At 39.8% G+C, this 25,030-nt stretch overlaps 1 protein-coding gene across 2 annotated transcripts in view; it reads left to right on the top strand.

The window, feature by feature from the left end:
- pamr1b (peptidase domain containing associated with muscle regeneration 1b) overlaps positions 1-25,030 on the top strand; it is a 71,695-nt gene that overhangs the window by 26,964 nt on the left and 19,701 nt on the right. Inside the window, exons 1-3 of one of the 2 annotated variants that reach the window (XM_073832286.1) lie at positions 12,926-13,118; positions 20,651-20,827; positions 22,360-22,485. In XM_073832286.1, coding sequence (XP_073688387.1) covers positions 12,983-13,118; positions 20,651-20,827; positions 22,360-22,485 — 439 coding nt within the window. In that variant the 5' untranslated portion in view covers positions 12,926-12,982. Of the gene's footprint in view, positions 1-12,925; positions 13,119-20,650; positions 20,828-22,359; positions 22,486-25,030 lie in introns of those variants that run through there. The other variant, XM_073832287.1, reaches the window with a different exon arrangement.

The following is a 25,030-nucleotide window of genomic DNA, read 5'->3' as shown; positions in this document are numbered from 1 at the left end:
GGAAAAAATTCTGTGGCAATTCCAATTGATTTGGAAAGGCACAAAACTGTCTATATGAAATCTAACATATACAAGTGCATATTAGAACGAAAACCAAGCCACGAGATCAAAGGAACAGCCTTAAGAGCTCAGAGACAGTATTGTGTAGAGGCACATAACATATCTGAGGGAAGTTACAAAAACATTCTGCTGCAATGAAGGTTTACAAGAGTGCATTTTTCTGTACATTTCTTGAATGGAAGAAGTCTGGAACAACCAGGGTTCTTTCTAGAAGTGGCTGCCTATTCAAACTGAGCAATAGTGGTATAATAGTCTTGCTAAGAGAGGTGACCGACAACCTGTTTTTCAGTGGCAGGGACTGTTATGCTTGTCAGGGTAGAAGGAAAGCTGAACGCACCAAACAGTGACAATGACCCTAAGTACACATCCAAAACAACATTGGGGTGATTTAGGGACTACTCAGTGAATGTAATTGAGTGACTCAAACTCAATCAAACATCTTTGGACAGACATAAAAATGGCTGTCATCATAAACCGAAAACATCAAAACCACTGCAAAGGTGATAACTTAAGGGTCTGAATTTTTTTCCTGTTTTTTTTTTTTTTTCATTGTTATTGTGGGGTGAGATGTCATGAGAAGAAAAGTATAGAATATTTACTTCATGAACATCTCTGTTTTACTTGATACCTTCTCAAACTAATTGTTAAGCATTTGTAAAAAAATAATAACAATAATAAAATTATTTAAAAAATGTGTTTGTCCTTGTCAGTCTTTTTTTTTTCAACATGGATGAGTATCGTCGCAATGACCGTGTATCCGGGTAACTCACCAGAACGTGACATTGGTGCAAACCCTCTATATAAGTAAAGGTGACTTGGCTTGCCAATGAGGTGATCTTGTGTATTATTTTATCTTGGATGTTAAAAGCAACCTATAAAAACAGGGCCCAGATCAATTCAGAGTTTGTGTTGAAGTTATAATAAGTCAGTACTTAATGCGTACAAAATGAATTGTTTATAAATACATACATAAACACACTTCTCCAAATTCTTTATAGGGCTTATTGGCTACATCACAGATGAAGTCATGCAGACAAAATTGGAAAATCCAAAATAGACATCAAACATGACCTCTATGTCTCTATGGAGAACCAAAACAAACTTTTACTGGGTGAGACATCTGTTAATACGATATGCCTCTGGCTTTGCACTGGAAGTCAGTTATGAATAGGGAGTGTGTGTGTGTATTTTGTAGACAGCAGGCAGAAAATCTCCTGTTTTCTGGGCTTTTCCTTGTTTGTAGCGCATCTGTGTTTTCCATTATCTCACAGATATTTCCTAAACACTTTCCTCTAGAGTAGGGGTTTACAAACCTGTCCTGGAGGCACCCCTGCCCTGGCACATTTTGTATGTCTCCCTTCTCTAACACACCAGATTTAACTCATCAGTTCATTAGTAGAAACTGCAAGACCTCAATTGGGTTCGTTTGAAAGGAGAGACATACAAAACGTGCAGCACAGAGGGGCCTCCAGGACAGGTTTGAAAACCCCTGCTCTAGAGCATGCCATAATACTTTAAAATGGTTGTAGTCCCACATTTCCTAAAAGCAAAGCACTTGAGCAGATAAAAAAAAAGAAAAAATGTCCAGGTTACGTATGTAACCCTGGTTCCCAGGCGCTATGGGGAACGCCATTGGCGAATCACGCTCTGATATACGAATAAACTGTCCGATAGAGGGGCGTGACGTCCCAGGCGGGTGACGTAAGCGGCCAGAAAGCTATAAAAGCACATGCGCCGGCAACAGCGCCAGCTTCAAAGAGTAAAGCATGTGATCGCAGGGATGCCAGAAGTATGGTTCGAGACGCAGCTCGAGTTCCTGAAGGGGAACGTCCCAGGTTACGTATGTAACCCTGGTTCCCCGAATGGGAATGAGATGCCCATGCCTCCAGAATTCCAAATCCCTGCCTAGGAATAGCTAGGGCAAGAGAACAGGTCTAGGTCATAGAACCTGACAAAGGTGATGGGAGTAGACCATCCCGCTGCATTGCAGACGTCCTGAATTGGGACACCCGAAAGAAGAGCTTTAGAAGCAGCGAGTAGAGTGAGCCTTGATCCCCCAAAGGTAAGGGGAGACCAGAGGACTCATAAGCGGAGCAGATAGCATCTGCGATCCATCTGCTCAAAGTTTGTTTAGAGGCTGGCAACCCTCTCTTGGGTTTACCGTAACACACTAGCAGCTGGTCAGACCTACGCCACAGGGCAGCTCTGTGGACATTATCCGTGAAGGGAAGAGGACAGAATGCCTGAAGCACGAAGGGCTGTGGTGTAGAGGTAGGGACCTTGGGTACATACCCTGCTCTAGGGTAAAGGAACACGTAGGCCATACCAGGCGCAAAGTCAAGATGAGAAGGGGCCACCGAATGGGCCTGCAGGTCCCCCACTCTCTTTAGGGAAGACAGGGCTAAGAGCAACGTAGTCTTTATTGAAAGGAGGCGGTCTGAGATCTCCTTGATAGGTTCGAAGGGGGGATTACAGAGCGTTTCGAGCACCACAGCTAGGTCCCAAGTGGGAACACAGGGTCATGCTGGAGGCCTCAGCCTCAGCACACCGAGGAGACAGCGTGTAACCAGGGGATTTTTGCCCACTGAGAGGCCACCGAGAGGGGTGCGGTAGGCCGAGATTGCCGCCACGAGCACCTTCAAAGTGGAATGGGATATCCCTGTGGAGAAAGGAGCCTCCAAGAACTCTACAACTGTACCAATCGAGCAGTTAACTGGGTCTAACTGGCGGTCTCTACACTATGAAGTGAAGAGCCTCCACCTCAGGGCGTACGCTTTTCTCGTAGAGGGAGCTCTGGACTGGAGGATGGTCTTAAAAAACCTCAGTTAAGAGACCCGATGCTATGAGTTGTGCCCCCTCAGGGGCCACATCCACAGCTTCCACAGCTCCAGGTGGGGGTGGAGAATGGTGCCCCCCGCCTGTGAGAGGAGATCCCTCCTGACGGGAGTCTCCCATGAAGAGCCGTCGAGAAGGGAAATCAGGTCCGAGAACCAAACTCGGCCCGACCAGTACGGGGCTACTAGGAGTAGACCGACCCCGTCCTGAGAGCAGAGAAATCGGGGGAAAGGTACGCAGATACACAGATACACGCACACACACACACTTATACACACACATCAATAAAACTACTGTGTCTGTAATAGAGCAAACGTTTGAGAATATGTGAAATCCATTCAATAATTCAGTCATAATGCAGAAAAAGCTCACAGCAGTGAAGTGGTGACACTCTAAAACATCAAGACTGTAAAATAAACACACACACACACACACACACACACACACACACCTATAAACTGCTGTCTGTAACAAAGCAAAGTTTTAGGAGTATGTGAAATTAATTCAATAATTCAGTAATAATGCAGAAGAAAGCTCACAGCAGTGGGCAAAACTGACACACACTGGAAATGAATTTGAAATCTGCAGTAAACAGTGATGAGAAACAAGCACTGCCTCTTGGGTTTGTCAGTGCAGTGCAGTTTAGGATTGACTATAATCATAATGCAAAAATTAATTTGAAATCATTATTTATAAGAAGAAAATATCTAAAACTTCACAAAAAGTACTCTTTGAGAATGTCTGAATATATTTTAAAGTCCATTACTTATTATATAAGTAAGTAATTATGTCTAAAACAAATAGGGTATTCACTAGCATCTCTTAGCCTGGGTTTCCCCATACTGCCTTGCGCAGCGCGATTTTATTCACGCTGCTAGTCAGTCTGGAAACCATGGACCTAATTTTCACCTCAGATAGGGAACCAATCACAGAACGGGATCCAAATATGGATCCAGCATGGCAGCAGACGCGAAGTTATCTTTCGATGCAGCCTTACACCCAGAGGTGGGTAGTAACGAATTACATTTACTTCGTTACATTTACTTGAGTAAATTTTTGGGGCAACTAGTACTTTTAGAGTATATTTAAAGATAGGTACTTTTACTCTTACTCAAGTAAATTTTTAGTGAAAAAGCTTTACTTCTACTTCGCTACATTTAATGGTGTTCCTCCGTTACTAACAAAATTGTAATAAATATTAGATATCTAAAAGAATTTGTTTATGTGACTTGATCTCAAGTCTCGCGAGACGTTGGAGAGGCTGCTTCGCGAGAGTCTGCTACGCATCTCCCACTTAAGTTCAGCGCGCGTTTAGAAAGAAGCAGAGGATGACGTGTGTGAGTTATCGGGGACAGATCACCCGTGGCCTCAAATCAAGTCTATATGTTTTCACTTCAAGGTGTCAAAAAGAATAGTTTCATAATGCGATGCAGGCTGTGTGCACCAAAACAAAGTGACATCGCTGCACACAAAAATTCCAGCTCCTACCTGAAAAACACGTAGCGGTAAGTGTCAATATGATGCCTACTTGAACCCTATTAATGGTAATTTGGTAACTATGGGCACTTTGACCTTATAATACCATATTTCACACACTGTCCGTGTTTTTCCTCAATATGCGCTTGTGCAAGCAATGACAAATATCTTCTGAACCTTACAAACAACACACGTTCGTTAAAAAAACGTTCATTCTAAACGTCTGCATGTTTTCATATCCATTTTCCACAAATCTAAATAAATTGAAGTGCATACTGTGACATTATATACAAATTGGTACACTTCACTAAAGTTTTTTTGTGACACCTCACCTATCGTTAAGTGCAGAACATGTACAAAAATAAAAACGGCATTGCATTTTAATTTATTCCCATCTAATGAATGCATGTACTTATAAAATGTAAGAATAAAGTAAATAAATGTTCAATTCAATTCAAGTTTATTTGTATAGCGCTTTTCACAATACAAATCGTTGCAAAGCAGCTGTACAGAAATGTAGGCTACTACAATATATTTAGTAGCTTATTAGTGGTGAATACTGTATGTTAAGTCGATTTACATATGATATAAATGTTAAAATCTGTAACTGTGTAATCAAACAGATGATGAACACTAATTGTAATGATTATGTGCTATAATCAAACTTGTAGGAAAATTATGTAGTGCTGTATGTTGTTTCAAGGCTGGCATCATCTGCATTCCTCTGAGGGGTTGGCATCATCTCTTCTTCTGAATCCAGACTGAATCTTGTGTAAATCCTAGTTACCACTAGGGATGCACCGATACGAATCGGCCGATCATGCTTGCGCGTTTTGTCAGTAAAGCCGGTTCTGTAATCAGCGGTAAATGCCATCAGGTGCGTGATTTCACGTTGAGCCGTATATACTACACACAGCCGTTGTTTACCGACGAGCTGCGCAAATCAATGTTCATTATCAGTGTGAATGTGCGCAGCTTGTCAGTGAACAACGGCTGTGTGTAGTATATACGGCTCAACGTGAAATCACGCACCTGATGGCATTTACCGCTGATTACAGAACCGGCTTTACTGACAAAACGCGCAAGTGATCGGCCGATAAGGATCGGTGCATCCCTAGTTACCACGGGATGGAAATCCCGTGGCAGAGACAGAGAAACAAATAGAGAAATAATTAGCGTAGCTGCTGTTCCAACTTCCAACCAAACAAAAATGATGTTCAGCCCAAGCTGAAGAATATTAATGTGCATTTGATCAGATGTAACTGAAGTACAACGTTATGAGATACATTATGTGAATGTTTGGCTAAAGAGATGAGTCTTTAATCTAGATTTAAACATAGAGAGTGTGTCTGAACCCCGAACGTTATCAGGAAGGATATTCCAGAGTTTGGGAGCCAAATGTGAAAAGGCTCTCCCTCCTTTAGTGGACTTTGCTATCCTAGGTACTACTAAAAGTCCAGAGTTTTGCTCCTTAGGGAGCGTGAGGGATTGTAGCGTAGTAGGAGACTAGTTAGGTATGCAGGAGCTAAACCATTAAGGGCCTTATAGGTAAGAAGTAGTATTTTGTAAGTGATACGGAACCTAATAGGTAGCCAGTGTAGAGACCGTAAAATTGGGGTAATATGATCATATTTGCTTGATCTGGTAAGGACTCTAGCAGCTGCATTTTGGACTGTAGCTTATTTATTGAAGAAGCAGGACAACCACCTAGTAGTGCATTACAATAGTCCAGTCTAGACGTCATGAATGCATGGACTAACTTTTCTGCATCAGAAACAGGTAACATGTTCCTTAGCTTAGCAATGTTTCTAAGATGGAAGAATGCTGTTTTTGTAACATAGGAAATATGATTTTCAAAAGACAGGTTGCTGTCTAATATAACACCCAGATTTTTGACTGTAGAGGAAATAACAGTACATCCGTCTAGTTGCAAGTTGTAGTTTAAGAGATTCTGTGTACTGTTTTTTGGTCCAATAAGTAATATCTCAGTCTTATCTGAATTTAATAGTAGAAAATTATTGGTCATCCAGTCTTTCACATTTTTAACACACTCTGTTAACTTTGCTAAGTTAGAAGTTTCATCTGGTCTTGTTGAAATATATAGTTGAGTATCATTAGCATAACAATGGAAACTAATCCCATATTTCCTAATAATATTACCGAGGGGTAACATGTAAATTGAAAATAGCAGAGGACCTAGGACAGATCCTTGTGGCACTCCATACTTTACTGGTGATAACTGCGACGACTCCCCGTTTAAATAAACAAAGTGGTAGCGATCGGACAGGTATGATCTGATCCATCTTAAAGCCTGCCCTTGAATACCTGTATAGTTTTGTAATCGATCTATGAGTATGTCATGATCTATAGTGTCGAACGCAGCACTAAGATCTAGTAAAACTAGCAATGAGATGCAGCCTTGATCAGCCGCAAGTAGCAAGTCGTTTGTGATTTTTACAAGTGCAGTTTCTGTGCTATGATGGGGCCTGAAACCTGACTGAAATTCTTCAAAGATATTATTATTTTGCAAGAAGGAGCACAATTGAGCAGACACAACTTTTTCTAGAATTTTAGACATAAATGGAAGATTAGAAATGGGTCTGTAATTTGCCAGTTCACTAGGGTCTAGCTGTGGTTTCTTAATTAGAGGTTTAATAACCGCTAGTTTGAATGGTTTTGGGACATGACCTAGAGATAGCGATGAGTTAACAATATTAAGAAGTGGTACTTCTGCTACAGGTTATAACTCTTTTAGTAATTTAGTGGGTACAGGATCTAATAGGCATGTTGTTGGTTTTGATGTGGTGATAAGTTTATTTAATTATTTCTGTTCTATAGTTGTAAAGCACTGCAGTTTTTCTTCGGGTGTAATGACTAATGTTGAAGTATCAGTTGCTGTAGTATCTATATTAGTTATTGTATTTCTAATGTTGTCTATTTTATCAGTAAAGAAATTCATAAAGACATTACTATTAAGCTGTGCAGGAATATTCAGGTCAGGAGGTGTTTGGTTATTTGTTAATCTAGCCACTGTGCTAAATAAAAACCTTGGATTGTTTTTTTTTTTTTCTATGAGTTGGTGGATGTACTCGGCTCTAGCAGCTTTTAAAGCCCGTCTATAGCTGGACATACTGTTTTTCCATGCAATTTTAAAAACTTCTAAGTTAGTTTTTCTCCATTTACACTCAAGATTACAAGTTTCATTTTTTAGAGAATGGGTATTACTGTTGTACCATGGCACAGTACGTTTTTCTCTAACCATTTTTAGCTTGATTGGGGCAACAGCTTCTAATGTATTAGAGAAGATAGTGCCTATGTTACTAGTCATTTTGTCTAGTTCATGTTTATTTATGGGTGCACAGAGCAGTTGAGATAAATCAGGCAGGTTATTTGTGAACCTATCTTTGGTAGTAGGAACAATAGTTCTGCCCAGACGATAGCGCGGAGCTATATAGATAACATCATTAATACGCAGCATGCACGATACGAGGAAATGATCAGTAACATCATCGCTTTGAGGTGCGATATCTATATCAGTAAGATCAAGTCCGTGCGATATAATTAGATCTAGTGTATGATTAAAACGATGAGTGGGCCCGGTGACATTTTGCTTGACTCCAAAAGATTTTATCAGGTCAGTAAACGCAAGTCCTAACGCATCATTTGTATTATCAACATGAATGTTAAAATCTCCAACAATTAATGCTTTATCAAAATTAACCAATAAGTCAGAAAGGAAATCTGCAAATTCTTTTAGGAAATCTGTATACGGCCCTGGAGGTCTATACACAGTAGCCAGAGCAAGAGATAGGAGAGATTTCTTTTGCATATCTGACAGAGTAACATTAAGTAGAAGTACTTCAAATGAATTAAACCTGTACCCTGTTTTCTGGGTAACATTGAAAATATCACTATAAATTGTTGCATCACCACCGCCACGACCAATCTGACGGGGCTCATGCTTATAACAGTAGTTTGGTGGAGTAGACTCATTCAGACCAATATAGTCGTTTGGTTTTAGCCAAGTTTCAGTCAAGCAGAGTACATCAAAACTATTATCTGTGATCATTTCATTTACAATAAGTGCTTTGGGTGCGAGTGATCTAATGTTTAGGAGCCCAAGCTTTAAAAATTGTTTTTGTTCATTTATTGTGCATTTTTCTGGTCTAATCACGATTAGATTTGTTCTAGATCCTGCATTAAATTTTTGTTTTGACCTCACTATTCGAGGAACAGACATAGTCTTTATCGATTGGACAGCACCAATACTATCGTTTAAGTGTGCATAACAAAAGCCATCATCGCAACTATTTGAAGATATGCTTACTAGTCAAATGGAGCGCAGCGTCCTGGAGATGTTGTCCTACAGGAGTTCTGCTCCGACTCTGCTGGGGTGCAGGCCATCAGCGCGGAAAAGCCTAGGGCGCTCCCAGAAAAGATTCCAATTATTAACAAAGAGCAGTTTCTGTTCTTTACACCATGACAACAACCATTCATTTAGAGCAAAAAGTCTGCTGAACCTTTCGTGTCCACGTCGATACGTGGGAAGCGGTCCTGACACGATGATCCTCGTCGCGGGAGATGAGCTGCTTTTTAAAAGGAGACTGCTTTTAAAAGGAAGAGGTGCTTAGCCCAGCACATTATTCATTTGCACCATTAATCACACAATATATACATAATAATTCATATATATATATATATATATATATATATATATATATATATATATATTATATGAATATATATGAATTATTAGTTCATACACAAACATAATAACAAACACACACTCTGCACACACACTTTCTCTGTTGTACTCTGTTAGCTTGTTTAAATGCAGATGCTGACAAATTTTGTGTTGTAAATGTGAAAATAAAGACAGAGTTAACAGTTAGAAAAACGTCTGGGTGTGTTTGAAATTTTATTGAAAATGACAGTTTATGTGATGTTTATGTGCCCATCACAGGACTGAGATAGGCTACTTTACTTCAGCCTATGTTTTATATAAGCAGAACAAAGAGACTTTCAAGGAGAGGTGTGTGGAAGCTTTCCAAATAGTTTCCAAACAGGGTTTTTGCTTCATATCAATCAGATCAGAAGTAACTAGTTACTTAAGTAGTTTTTCCAGCGGATACTTTTTTACTCTTACTCAAGTAACTATTAAGATTGTTACTTTTACTCTTACTTGAGTAAATATTTCCACAAGTACTTGTACTTTTACTTGAGTACAGATTTTGGGTACTCTACCCACCTCTGCTTACACCGTGTCTACACCGGACGCAACAGTTGTCACGCCGCGCTGCAACAGCTAAAGTCTGTCTACACTGGACGCGACAAAGCGACCGTAGCAAATTATTTACACTTTGTGTGAGCACGTCATAAATAGAACGCGGCAGCAGATTACTTTTGGGCGCCGCGTCCAGTGTAGACAGCATAATAGGTTCTAATGTCATTTGTCGCGTCGCGCCGCTCGCGTCCGGTGTAGACACGGTGTTAGATAGTGTTCTAAGTAGTTTAGAACGCAAGTTTATTTTGAAAAAAGAGCAACTTTTGGCGTTCGCTCTACATACCTCATCCGGTATAATTGAAACGATTGGCTATGAGCTACGCACAGGCGCATTTGATAGACATTCGTATCGCCCAATAAACGGCTCTGGGCATTCGTAAACCACGCCTCAAATATGAGAAAATGAACATGTGGTTCCCAGACCACGATTCATGACGAACTTGTCATGACGTGGTTTGGCGTTAGCCAGGCTAAGCATCTCTATGGATTTCTATACAGGCCTCTGGCGGTTACACTGTGAAATGGCTTGTTTTTCTTTCTATGCTCCCACCAGATGGTGCTAATCTGTCTTCAAAAAATGGATTTGAAAGGCCTAGTCTCTATTTTAATCTGAAATACTGGATTCATTGAAAAATATTTTTTAAAAATTATTATTATTCTTTTTTTTTTTTTTACTATTTTCAGTGGGAAAAATCGATCATTATTATTGCATAAATAATCATTAGTACCATAACATTCTCTAAAAATACAAAGGAAAAAAGAAAAAATATTATGGAACAAAAATATATTAGATTGGTTTTACTGAAGAAAAAAAAAAGTTACGTTTCAGGTGTCCGGTCACTTTTGACCGTGAGGACCCTTCGTGTGACTCCCAAATGAGGACCGCACAAGGGTTAAATGTTTCATTAATATAACATGTTATAAAATAAATGCATAGTGATATCATTGCTTGAACCAGTGAATCGTTTTTCCGAACTGTCTGAATAAAACAGTTTGCTGAAATGAATCAGACTTTGCATCACTAGTATATATTTTGTTAATTAGCTTTTTTTCATATTGTCCTAAATAGCCACAACAGTAACATGCAGTATTCAACAGCAGAATTTATAGTTCAGTTTCTCTAAGTGCAGTGCACTTGCAATAAGGAACCACATTTTTCTGATTGGCTTTACTGATTTTTGATTGATTTGGATGCATCTAGAATGAACAGACAAATTGCTTTTTGCTGGAATCTTATTGCATCTCATCTGGTTATAACAAGGTGGTAATGTCTATCCACTTCAGCTATATACCATGTGGAGGTGAATGATAACTTAACACACATATGATGTTTGATTAAACAAGGTTCAGGAGGAGCACGATCAGATAATCAACCCATTCGGCACAGGTGCAACCTGTTTAACCAATCATTCAATCAGCGCATCCTCTATATATATTACCAGCCGTCTTACCTCCATCCAGCGATAGTTTCTTGGCATCCCTCCTCCACCCCTACTCCCCACTTCTAATCTGTTTCGATCCTACACTAGCAGGGGGAGTTCTCTGGTTCCGGCCTGTATTACGGCCCGGAACCCTTCCCCAGGACAGCACGCCAAAATATGCTTAATACTCGCTCAAGCAGATTAGATGTAAGGGCGAACTCGTGAAATAGTAAGCGCATGCAACATGACATTATTGAACAAACAGTAATTCATAAACAATACAGGCAAAATGAATGAGAAATCTTGTTCTTGATTTCTCCCTCTAATGTCACTAAAAATGGAAGTGTCGTTTCTACTGGGCAAATGGAAGCTCATGGCAGCTTTCTCTGGGCAGTTTGGCTGGTGAGAGGTGGACAACAATGCAAGTAAAGTGTTGAGTAAATGTATGTATGTTTAGTTAAAAAGATGGGTCTGGTAACATTTGTATAGGAACTGGTGTCACTTCTTTTGATGTTAAACTGTATAACAGAACATTAAATACTTGGACAAAAGAAAACAGAAAATGAAATATATAAAACAATGAAACTAAACCGAGGACAATGGATGGCATACAACAACACAAACAGAATAACAAACAGAGAGCTACAATATTTTGCTGTCATTTAGAAAATGTGTTAGAGAGAGAGATAGTCATTGTGGAAACTGTGTGTGTGTGTGTGTGTGTGTGTGTGTGTGTGTGTGTGTGCGTGCACATGCACACATTCCTTTCAAAATAAAAGTCGTTGATCACAGTCAGTCTGTGACAATCATTATTGTTAGACTAAAAATATTCAGCATTGTAACTAGAAAAGTAATGCTACAGTACAGTCATATCAGTCACTGAGCATCTGAATAAAAAAAGTATACTTTGGGCTTAAGTGGGCAGTTCTAGCAAATATAAGTTGCAAACTGGATTAGACCTTTTTCTAATGGTTAGAACAGAATAGAATAGAATAGAATAGAATAGAATAGAATAGAATAGAATAGAATAGAATAGAATGCTTTGATTTTCTTAAAAAACTTTTTCCAGCGAACGTATCTAAACCACTCTGTGTGTGTGTGTGTGTGTGTGTGTGTGTGTGTGTGTGTGTGTGTGTGTGTGTGTGTGCGTGCGTGCGTGTGTACCCATAAAACATGTAAACACAACATTTTTTTCACAAAATTTTGCCCTTGTGGGGACATTTCTTAGGTCCCCATGAGGAAGCAGGCTTATAAATCATGCACAATGAGTTTTTTTGAGGAAGTAAAAGTGTGCACAATCTCCTGTGAGGGCTAGGTTTAGGTGTAGGGTAGGGTTAGGGCGATAGAAAATACGGTTTGTACAGTATAAAAACCATTACACCTATGGAATGTCCCCATAAAACATGTAAACACAACGTGTGTGTGTGTGTGTGTGTGTGTGTGTGTGTGTGTGTGTGTGTGTGTGTGTGTGTGTGTGTGTGTGTGTGTGTGTGTGTGTGTGCATTTACACTTTTATTCTGAAATAGAGAGGGTGTTCTAACAGCAGAGCTGCTGATTAGTGGAGGCTCTTACATGCTGGACTCTGAAATTTGAAACCAAGGGAGGGGAAAGAAGTAGAGGAAGAAAGAGTGATACAAGAGACAGTGACTTTCTCTTTTGAGTACAATAAATTTAAAGAGAGAGAGGAAAAGGGTGCTGAATGTGTAAAGAATGCAAGAGGTTTGGGACAGAGTGGAGTATGCAGGAAGAGAGAGAGAGACAGAGAGAGAGAGAGAGAGAGAGAGAGAGAGAGAGAGAGAGAGAGAGAGAGAGAGGGAAAATGTGAGTCAGGAGGGAGGGAAGTACAGAGGAGAGGTGATGTCAAAGCAGCTGAGCTCAGAGAGTAAACAGAGCTTAGGACTGCAGCATGTGTTTATCTGTAGAGCTGAAGGGGCGCAGCCAAAGGGCATGCCGCATTCTCTTCTCAAACCACAGCTCTGTATCCTGCATTACCCTACTCATCATCTTCCTCCTGTCGGCTCAGGGGTCAGCCTGGCCATATGGTAGGTCTGATTTATTTGCTTTCAACAAGAGTCAGACTCTTTTGTTGTCTGAGAGCCAGTGTCAACTGAACTATCCCTTACTCTTTCTCTCTCTCTCTTTCTTAATGTTTTTGTGATGTTCTAAAAGAAAAAAAAAACATCTGAGTTAATGGAATGTGAAAAGGAGGTTTTTAGAAAGGTCAAGATGCATTTATTTTTCCAAGTGAAATGGGTCGAATTTATTGTTTTTGCATTGTATGTGGATTCAAATCTACAAATCGAAATAAACTTCACAGAGTGAGTACATAACAAATGTGAACTGAAACTATAAACTTCATAATACCCATTCAAGGGATCTTCCTGTCTTAATCTTACAGACCCCTAGATTAGATATACATTGAGACTTTTTCTGGCAATGATAACGAGACAGATCATTGACTTTGTATTCCTTTACTCACCACCCTTTGGCAAAGACCGGACAAAGAAGAAAAAAAAGTAATTCCATGGAACCCTTCCCCTTGACATCCTCAAGTCACATTTTGAAAACAAGTATTAGTTCGAATAAGGGTTATGCCTTACCTCATGTGCAGACATCCAAAAATACATTGGAGAATTCCACAGAACATCCCTCACGCACAGGAAACAAATACATTAATGTTGGACTGTAGTTTTCTGTAGTGTGGGTGAAAGCATATAGAGTTAGTAGAGGTTATTCAGAGTAAGAGCCCTGCCAAGACCCAGAGGAGTTTCTTGTTCCATGGCTGTTAAATCATTCAAACCTGTGGAATATCCAACTGCTATACTAAACTTTAAAGTTTGGACTTACATGTCAAACATTATTTATAGTGAAAGATTCTGTAGTAATGCTGTAATAAACTTAATGAAGAAAATTCACTAAGAATGCTAAAAACATTTTTTATTTTTATACGCTATCTTGAATTCAGCTGTGTTCAGGGCATAATTATTTATGAAAGTAGTTTCCAATCCTGTTTCTGAAAATATGGTGTCATGTAAAAAATGTTTTTTGCAGTGAGGGAACTGGACCTATTAATTTAAGAGTATATCTAAATATAGTTTTGTTGTAACTTTATAGCTTTGAATCTTAACTAGTCATTGGATGTGAACCTACCTTGGCTAAAAAACAAAACAAAACCAAAAAGTCCAATCCGCTTTCTGCTTACAAACAGACACCTCCCACACTACTGTTCCCTGTTTTTCTGGAGTGATCACACAGTCATACACAAACACACACAAATATGAGGTCATCGGGTGATTAAATCACAGCACTGGAACATTGTCCCTCTTCCCTGTGAGCTGTGTGTAAAAGTGTATTTGGAATGTACTCAACCATGGCTGAACTAATACTGGACTTCTTATTTTATGTATTTCTAGTCTGTCTGTGCGTGTTAAAGTTTGTCATATAAACCCAATAAATGTTGTTGTTCAGAGCTTTTTTAAGGGCTGAGGGTAGCAGCTACAGACTGTATAGTCAGCTGAGTGATGATTTCATTCATCTGGAGGAACACATAAATTGTTTTACTGGTAAAGAATTAATCGGAAATAATGTCAACTGTTACAGAGTGCCCGGTAACCCCACTAGAGGGCACTCCTGTATGGACTCTTCTTGTTATGTGTTCACTCAATCTACCCTGCTTCACCCTTGTCTGTGTGTCTTGTTTTCATTGGTTCCTCTGTTCTATGTGTCAGTCTCCCATTGGTTGGTTTTGTCATGTGACCCCTAGTGTTTGATATAAAAGCCACTCCCTTCCCCATCTGTTTTGCTGATTGGTTTTTAGCCCGGAGCGTTTTCCTAGTTTCCGGTGTTCCTTGTTTCCCTGTTTATTTTCCTAAGCCTTGCCCTTGTGTTTTTAATCCTGGACTGTTTCTGTATTTTCGAACCTTGCTGCCTGCCCCTGACTATTTCACCTGTTCACTGCATTACTCTTCTGATAATCTCGTTTTTTCCTGTTTGCCGTCTTTTGAACCCTGCCTGTTTTGACTACGTCTGTGTTATCTCAATAAAGCTCGCATCTGGATCCACGCCTCAGTCTTCCAGACCCCCTTTGTGACAGAATGATCAGCCAAACCCGGATCCAGCGGCTTTATTCAACAACCAGCTTGATCATGGACTCAAGTCGACCAGCTACTACAACTGCAACAAGGAGATCTACCCATTGAGTAATATGTTCACCAGTTTTGTAAGCTTTCATATCAAGTACCTTTTTATGATGAAGTGTGGCTTAAGGACCTATTCCGTTTTGGAATTAATGAACCCACTAAATCACTGTTACCAGGAGGGGAATTTAAATGCACGCTGAAGGACCTGATTGAATATGCGTTGTTGTTAAATGGCTCTCCCTTTACACAGAGGAGGACAACAATGTTCCCACAGTGAATGCCAGCCCAGAACCACTGCACAAGATGTCCGCCAGCCCAGAGCCACTTCACAAAATGGCTGCCCTTCCAGAGTATGCTCATAAGATGGCCGCCCTTCCAGAGTCTTCTCACAAGATGGCCACCCTTCCAGAGCCTGCTCACAAGATGGCCACCCTTCCAGAATCTGCTCATAAGATGGCCGCCACGCCAGAGCCTGCATCCAAAATGGCAGCCAAGCCAGCACCCGCTAATGCCCGTCAGCCAAGCCAGCACCCACTAACGCCCCGCCAGCCAAGCCAGCACCCGCTAATGCCCGTCAGCCAAGCCAGCACCCGCTAATGCCCCGTCAGCCAAGTCAGCACCCGCTAACGACCGTCAGCCAAGCCAGCACCAGCTAACGCCCCGTCAGCCAAGCCAGCACCCGCTAACGCCCCGTCAGCCAAGCCAGCACCCGCTCACGCCTTGTCAGCCAAGCCAGCACCCGCTCATGCCAAGTCAAGTCACGTCACAGCTGCTGTTCCTGCTAAGTCAAGTCATGTTACAGCTACTGATCCTGCAAAGTCAAGTCATGTCGCAGGTGTACTTCCAAGGCCAAGTTCAGTCGCAGCTGTTCCTTCAGTCAAATCAAGACACAGCAGCACTTCCTGAATCAAGTCAAGAGACAGTTTCATTTCCCGAGTCAAGACACAGCTTCACTGCCTGAATCAATTCAAGACACAGCTTCACTGCCTGAATCAAGTCAAGACACAGCTTCACATCCTGAGTCAAGTCAAGACACCGATTTACATTCTGAGGCAAGTCAAGACATAACAGCACTCCCTGAGTCAAAACAAGTCACGGTTTCACACCCGAGTCACCTCAAGATACTACAGCACCTCCTGAATCACATCAAATAGCAGCTGCTCCAACAAAGTCAAGCCAAGTTGCAACTGTTCCTTCAAGTCCAGGTCAAGTCACAGCTGTTCCCTCAGAGACAAATCAAGTCACAGCCGCTCCTTTAACGTCAAGTCACAGCCGTTCCAGCCAAGCCAAGTCAAGTCACAGCTGTTCTGTCCAAGCCAAGTCAAGTCACTGCCAAGCCAAGTCAAGTCACAGTTGTTCCAGCCAAGCCAAGTCAAGTCACAGTTGTTCCAGCTAAACCAAGTCAAGTCACAGTCGTTCCTTCAAGGTAAAGCAAGGTCACATGTTCTCCCCCAGAGCCAAGTCACGTCTCGCCCAAGCGTCCTGAGCCACGCCACGCCTCGCCCGAGCATCCAGAGCCACGCCACGCCTCGTCTAATCTGCCAGAGCCACGCCATGCCTCGACTAATCTGCCAGAGCCTCGGCATCTCTTGATTGCCAGTGTTATGGACCCTCCCTTTAATGTCAGTGCGGGCTGCAGGCATGTCAGTAGAGCCGACGCTTCCGAAACCACGCAGTGCCTGTGCCCCCAAGCCACGCAGAGCCTACGCTCCCAAGCCTTACACCCTCAAGCCTGATGTGCATCCCCATAACCACCGCACTGCCCAAGATGGCCATCGCCATTTTAAGTGTGTGGGCTGCACACTGTGCTTCAGAGGCCTTATCTGCCCACGAGTCTGCTCCGGAGGCCTCGTCTGTTCATGAGTCCTCTGCACTAATGCCTCTTATCCCTGCTCTGCCCGCACCGCCAAGGCTCCCTGTCTGCCCTGTCACGGCTATGGAGGCCGTTCCTGAAGTCCCTGTCTGCCCTGTCACGGCTATGGAGGCCGTTCTTGAATTCCCTGTCTGCCCTGTCAAGGCTATGGAGGCCGTTCTTGAATTCCCTGTCTGCCCTATCACAGCTGTGGAGGCCGTTCCTGAAGTTCCTGTCTGCCCTGTCACGGCTATGGAGGCCATTCTTGAATTCCCTGTCTGCCCTATCACAGCTGTGGAGGCCGTTCCTGAAGTTCCTGTCTGCCTTGTCACAGCTATGGAGGCCGTTCCTGAAGTTCCTGTCTGCCTTGTCACAGCTATGGAGGCCGTTCCTGAAGTCCCTGTCTGCTCTGTCACGGCTGTGGAGGCCGCATGTGCTCTATCTGTGCCGCCCTGGTGGGCTCCTGCTCCGTCTACGCCACCCTGGTGGGCTCCTGCCCCATCTGCGCTGCCCTGGTGGGCTTCTGCTCCGTCTGCGCCTCCCTGGTGGGCTCCTGCCCCATCTGCGCTGCCCTGGTGGGCTTCTGCTCCGTCTGCGCCACCCTGGGGGGCTCCTGCTCCGTCTTCTCCCTCCCTGCCGCCCTCCAGGATTATGTGTGCTATGTTGTTCTGGAGCATCTGGAAGCCGCTCTTTGGGGGGGGGGGCTATGTTACGGAGTGCCCGGTAACCCCACTAGAGGGCACTCCTGTATGGACTCTTCTTGTTATGGGTTCACTCAACCTACCCTGCTTCACCCTTGTCTGTGTGTCTTGTTCTCATTGGTTCCTCTGTTCTATGTGTCCGTCTCCCATTGGTTGGTTTTGTCATGTGACCCCTAGTGTTTGATATAAAAGCCACTCCCTTCCCCATCTGTTTTGCTGATCATTGTTTAGCCAGGAGCGTTTTCCTAGTTTCCGGTGTTCCTTGTTTCCCTGTTTATTTTCCTAAGCCTTGCCCTTTTGTTTTTAATCCAGGACTGTTTCTGTGTTTTCGAACCTTGCTGCCTGCCCCTGACTATTTCGCCTGTTCACTGGATTACTCTTCGGATTATCTTGTTTGTTCCTGTTTGCCGTCTTTTGAACCCTGCCTGTTTGACTACGATCCACACCTCAGTCTTCCAGACCCCCTTTGTGACAGTCAACACTAAACTGCTTCAGGAAGCTACCTTTAAAAACTATTAACTGTTAATGTCATTATGTTCAGATCTAAAAAAAAAAAAAACTTTCAAACCAACACTCAGTAATGACTATGTTGGATATTCTGTCTGTCTTTTGGTTTGCCTGATGCCAGGGCAGAGTCAGAGACAGCCAAAAATGATCTTTAAAAAAATGTTTACAGGATCTACTAAATCTTAAAATACTAAAATACGAAATGATACTATTACTACTAAGAGCTAATGGCATTTGAAACTCACATATGTTTGAATCAGGTTTTACTGTCCACAAAAATACATGTAGACCAATCAGGTGACTATGCTTCTTTACCCAACCTTACTCATTATAGTAATAATACATATTTTAAACAGTGCTTAAAGGGGTCATTGGATGCAAAGTTCAGTTTTACATGTTTGAACATAAATGTGTGCTGGCAATGGGGAAAATAATGCTGATTTTGTATGTTTTCCCACTGACAAAGAAATTATCAGTTTATAATTTTAATGGTAGGTTTATTTTAACAGTGAGAAACAGAATAACAACAACAACAAAAAATCCAGAAAAAAATGCATTTTAAAAAACTTACAAATTGATTTGGATTTTAATGAGTGAAATAAGCATTTGATCCCTTGGCAAAACCTGTGGCAAAACCCTTTTTGGCAATCACAGAGGTTTTTTGTTTTTTGTAGTTGGCCACTGTCATATTCGGGTCCTCCTCCGACTCCGTCCTGTCGTTTCACCTGTGCGCTGTCACTGTCAGTTGCACTTGGTGTTTGTTTTGATCCTGTCTTTGTCAATTTCAAGTTGTGAGCAATCAGCGCATCACCGGCGCAGTGTGCTCAATCAAGCCGCACCTGTCTCTTATTTCCGCTGCCTATTTATGTCTTGTCTTTGTCTTCTGTCGGCGTGGGTATGTCTTGTTTTTTTACGCTTTATGGCTGATGTGTTTAACCATCTCTTGCCATTCTCACTCTGAACTGTGTCCAGGATCCTCAGGTGAGGCATTAATTATTCTTTTGTATTCCGTACTGTGATGCCGCATTGGAGCGCCGGTCAATCCTCTCGGCTCTCTCTCTCTCTCTCTCGCTCTCTCTCTCTGTGGATGTGTGCGCTGGATTGCCACACTTTTCTTTTATGTTTTGCTCTTTTGCTGATTTTGCGTTCTGAAGTTTTCTTAATAAACTTTCACTTTTGTTCTCTGCATTTGAGTCCGCACGCACTTTGTTGACAGCCACCAGGTTTTGCACACATTGCCCCTTCCAGCGTCCCTTTGGTGCAGTTGTCCTGTCCCCTTAGCAGAAAAACACCCCAAAGCCAGGAAAGTTCTCTTTACATTAAAGGAACATTCCCCTAACCTTCCCAGTATATTCCCAGAACATTCTCAGATCATTCCCCTATTCTCTTTACTCTGCTGGCAGGGTAAATTATTTCAATCATTCAGCACTCCCAGGTCCCATATTTGATTTGACTTTAACATTACATTTATTTTTATTTACCACTGAATTAATGGGATGTGCTTTGTTCTTCTTTGGTCAGTAAACAAAAGCGCTTTGATCAAAATTATGCCCTCTTCAGTGTCAAATCTCTTTGAAATCACAATATTTACGCTGGTATATATATAATAATTATAAATAATTATTCAATAAAGAGATCAATAAACAAATGTTTTTCAATAAAACAAAATGACCGTTATTATTATCTTTTATTATTATTACATGAATGCACAGCTTTCTGTAGAAAACAAGAGAAAGCATGTTCTGTAGAAACATGTGCAGATCAGAGGAGTGTAGTAAAAAAAAAAAAAGATGCAAACAAGCCCACGTGTTTATGATTTGTATGCTTTTCAAACTATCCTCATCGGATCATTATAATGTGTTTTGACTGCTCTAATTTCTACACTTTATTAAAAGCTTATTTCAGACATAAAGTCAGACATGATCAGACACCTGAATCACCAAAAAGAAAATCTAAAATTTAAGCAACCATTATAGTGATCAGTGTTTGCATTAGTTGGGATCTTAACAGCAGGTTCTTTAGCAATGCTCGATCTTCACTTAATCACTTAATCATACAATTATTATTTAATTATCATGCTGGGAACTAGAAATTTGCCATAGCTCATTCGATTTGAGTTCTGCTTCCGTTGTTAAGTTTTAGTAATATTTAAGTGCAATTAATTATTTTTTATTTATTACATTTAACTGTGACTCTATCACAGAGCATGTCTCTATCGGCTCTAAGGGCTCTTTGCCATGAAAAATGTTGAAGACCCCTGATTTAGAATGAATGCTTAAATAAATGATTCATATTATTGTTTTTATATTATAATTTGTCTCACTGTAATTTGTGACGTCAGTCTGTACTGCCTAATGTTGTGTTTTACTTGTTAGATTACAGGTTTCTATACAACTACTGTCCAGGGCCCGAGTGGAGTGTGATGTGTAGGGGATGCTGTGAATATGAGGTCATCCACTGTAAATGCCCTATTCAGGGCTCTCCGGTAGGTTATGCAGTGCCATGCTGTCGTAATGCTGTAAATGAATGCGATCCCTGCATCATCCATCCTGGTGAGCAAATAACAAACAAACACATTTACAACTATTTCTCTTTTTTTCCTTCTTGTGATGACTGTTTTATGGCTTGTTCGTGGTTTAATAATAGCTTTATTCGACCCTATATATCAGAGGTGGGACCAAGCCATTGTTTTGCAAGATTCATTTGTTAAGGATTCAGTGATTTTAATGAATCAGTTGAGTTAAATATTTAATAACTTGCTAACTTGGTAAGTAGGAAGAATAGAGTGAACTTTATATGTAGGCTACATATTTTATGAGTTTGACATGAAAAAAAAATCTATTTATGTTTGAAAGGTTTAGCCAATTATTATGCTACTGCTGTTTCAATATACATCTGTGTTTCATATTGTTGTAAGTGGTTTATATTGATTATATGTCATTTAAATGTCTAAAACATTAAATATCCTAAACATTATGTGGATAAAAACAATACAAGCGCTCACTTAGCAAGTCCCTCTCTAGCTCAGTGCCAAAAGCTGCGCTAATCATACCAGTGTGATATATATCATACAGCCTATATTGATCAAAACTTGTTTTAGAAGGTAGGCCATAAAGACTTGCCGAGTCACAGGGTTCAAGTCCAAATCAAGTCTCGAGTCATTGCAGTCAAAGTCTAAGTCGAGTCGCAAGTCTTCTTTGATTATGTCAAGTCAAGTCACAAGTCATCAAATTTGGGACTCAACTCTGCTATACATTCATTCAGTCAGTCATTCTGAGAAATAGTTTGTCACATTCTTTATTCTTGACTGTTTGATGTTTATAAAAAGTTTTACAGCAACAGAAAAGTTCACTGACTTGGTCTTAAAAATGTCTGTACATGTGAACAGCTAGATGTTTGCAATCTAAAAAGAACTGTCAAAATAGTTTAGAAACCGTCAAAACTGTTTTGAAAATGTGGATCTAGGCTCTGTGTGTTAAACTAATTAGATAATAATCATCAGCTTTTACATATCTTACTGTTACAACTATAGTCTGTATTAAAGGTGGTCAAAGAGCCGCCCCACCATAGGCAGGACAGAGCACTTGTTCTGTATGTTCTGTTAATGTTACTGACCATCTCCCAAATGGTCCCTAGGCTCCAACCCTAATTAAAACTCACCTGCCAGTAGCTTTCTAGTAACCCTTCAGACCTTGATTACCTTGTTCAGGTGTGTTTGAATAGGGTTGAAGCAAAACTCTGCGGCTCTCCAGGACAGACATTCGCCACATCTTATAGAAATCAATGTTTTTTGTTTGTTTGTTTGTTTGTTTGTTTTCTCTCTAATTTTTGTTTGTAAAAGTTGTATGTCCTCCACATTGCACATTCTGGTGTGGAACTCCCCTTATCATGACACTGATGATTTGTCATGGTGAGTAATGCTAATGTCTTCACTCTGGTCACAAGGGCTGGTTTAGTTACAGAAATGGCAGGAAACACCAAAAATACCAAAGCAATGTTTATCCTCTAAGCTAGTTCATCAAAACCAAGTCCCAATCTTTAATGCCTCTTTCCAATTCTAGGTGTTTTCCTTTTTCCTCTTCAGGCTGCAGCATATTTGAGAATTGCAAGCGCTGTAACAACGGCACATGGGGCCCAAGGGACGATTTCTTTGTAAAAGGACAGTACTGTGCAGAGTGTCGCCCAGGATGGTCTGGTGGGGACTGTATGAGTAAGTTGCTGACACTGAACTTTTCATCTATTAATATTCATGTAAAACGATATATGTAAGAATGTCTTTCTCTTTAACATGAACATGTGAAATGTGTTTGCTTACTTTAATCATGATAAAGTTTTTTTTAGCAAAAATCAGCCAGCTTAAACAGATCAGCATATTTTGAATAGTTTCACTTATGTACAAAATCACTGACTTAGAATTAAAAACATACAATGACCCATATGCAAATATAATATATGTACATATATGAAATATCAATATATGAAATACAGTACAGACCAAAACTTTGGACACACCTTTGAACCAAAGTTTTCTTTATTTTCATGACTATGAAAATTGTAGATTCACACTGAAGACATCAAAACTATGAATTAACACATGTGGAATTATATACATAACAAAAAAGTGTGAAACAACTGAAAATATGTCATATTCTAGGTTCATCAAAGTAACCACCTTTTGCTTTGATTACTGCTTTGCACACTCTTGGCATTCTCTTGATGAGCTTCAAGAGGTAGTCACCTGAAATGGTTTTCACTTCACAGGTGTGCCCTGTCAGGTTTAATAAGTGGGATTTCTTGCCTTATAAATGGGGTTGGGACCATCATTGTGTTGTGCAGAAGTATATATAGTGTATATATATATATATATATATATTGAATTAAATATTTTATAGAATTAAATATAATTCCACATGTGTTAATTCATAGTTTTGATGCCTTCAGTGTGAATCTACAATTTTCATAGTCATGAAAATAAAGAAAACTCGGTAACACTTTCTATGAAGCCCCTATTTATAATACATTATAAGGGTATGTCTAAGGCATTATAATGAATGCATAATGCATTATAAAAAACCTTATAATATGTTATATCATGTTATAAATAATCATAACAACAATTATAATACATTATAATACTTGAGTATTTCAGGTTATAACTTTTAAGATTATGATTATTGACGCCATATTAAATCTACTTAATTCATAATGGATTATATCATATTACTTTTTTTTTTTACATTATAATGCGTTTTATTTTGATGGTCCACTTAGCCATTGACTATATGCTTAAACTTTCCACCTACATGTCAACTGCCACTCCTTAGAGTAAAGTAGACTTAGTTTATGGTTAGGCTAGGTAGAAGGTTCATGTACTTGCAAAGTTACTTAATATATAATATAATATAATATAATATAATATAATATAATATAATATAATATAATATAATAGTTTGTATTTTGGGGAAACATCAAAATTCAGTGTTAGCATATATTTAGCATACTACTAATAATAATTACTGCTAGCTGACATGCAGTTGCAGAGTTACTAATCAAAAGCTGTCTGAAGGGTACTATCAAAATAATCACACTGATAATACAAATGTGTCATATTACACATTCATCCGATCTGATGCATGACCTTAAGGTTCTTTGGGAAATATTATTATAATTACTTATAAGTGGTCTTTGTATGCTTTAAGTAAAGTGACATGAGAAAGATGACAAGATATGAGACTTATAATTCATTATAACTATGAGGAGGAAATCATACTCTTAAAAGCTATAATCACAAAAAAGTAAAAATTATAATACATTAAAACTGTTCTTATGAATACTCATGAGATGATATAACATATTATAAGGTTTTTTATAATGCATTATGCATTCTTTATAATGCCTTAAGAATACCCTTATAATGTATTATAAATACAGGCTTCATAGAAAGTGTTACCGAAAACTCTTTGAATGAGAAGGTGTGTCCAAACTTTTGGTCTGTACTGTATATGCTCATATAAAGTAAAAACACATATGCACATATACAGTATGCACAGCAATATATGAAACCTATTAGAAATTGGAACAGTGACATATAAAATGTTTATCTATAACAAATATTTTGACATAAATGTCTCTTTTATGACATATCCATATATTTTCATATAAAAAAAACACATGTACAACCATATATGAAACCTATTAGAAATTAGAACAATTTCATTTCATTAGAACAATGTATAATAAATATTTTGACATATATGTCATATATGTGTTTTTAATAAATGTGTGGCATGTATAAATGTAATTTATGGAAAATATGTGTATATATGTTACTTATTGTCAGGTGAAGCAAGGGAAGAAGGAGGGCAGAGGTTTATTGGTTTTTTTATTAGAGTTTAAATTCAAAATTACATGCGTAACATCATAACAAGAAGGGCAGAGTTAAAACAATAGACAGAAGAGCACATGACATAAAAAATAGTTTATTTGGATCCCCATTAGCCACTACCTGCTGGAAAAAAGTCTTCAACATCGAGAGCCTTTAATCCTATACAAAGAAATGTTAATGTTGATTGATTTTTGAACTTTACGGGTCAAAAAAATCTGAGATGAGAAGCAACTTGCTCAGTGTTCATAAGATTAGGCCCAGCCACCTTTAACAGATGACTTAAGGTTGTGGTTTTAGATTTGCAAAGCAGATTACTTAATCCAGGTGTGATCACCATCAGAAACGTCTAAACTGGCTCCATGTATTATGG

The sequence above is a fragment of the Garra rufa genome, chromosome 25 (assembly GCF_049309525.1).
Source record: "Garra rufa chromosome 25, GarRuf1.0, whole genome shotgun sequence".
Lineage (NCBI taxonomy): Eukaryota > Metazoa > Chordata > Actinopteri > Cypriniformes > Cyprinidae > Garra > Garra rufa.
The sequence above is the reverse complement of the archived record's forward strand: the minus strand, read 5'-3'. Positions and strand labels throughout refer to the sequence as shown.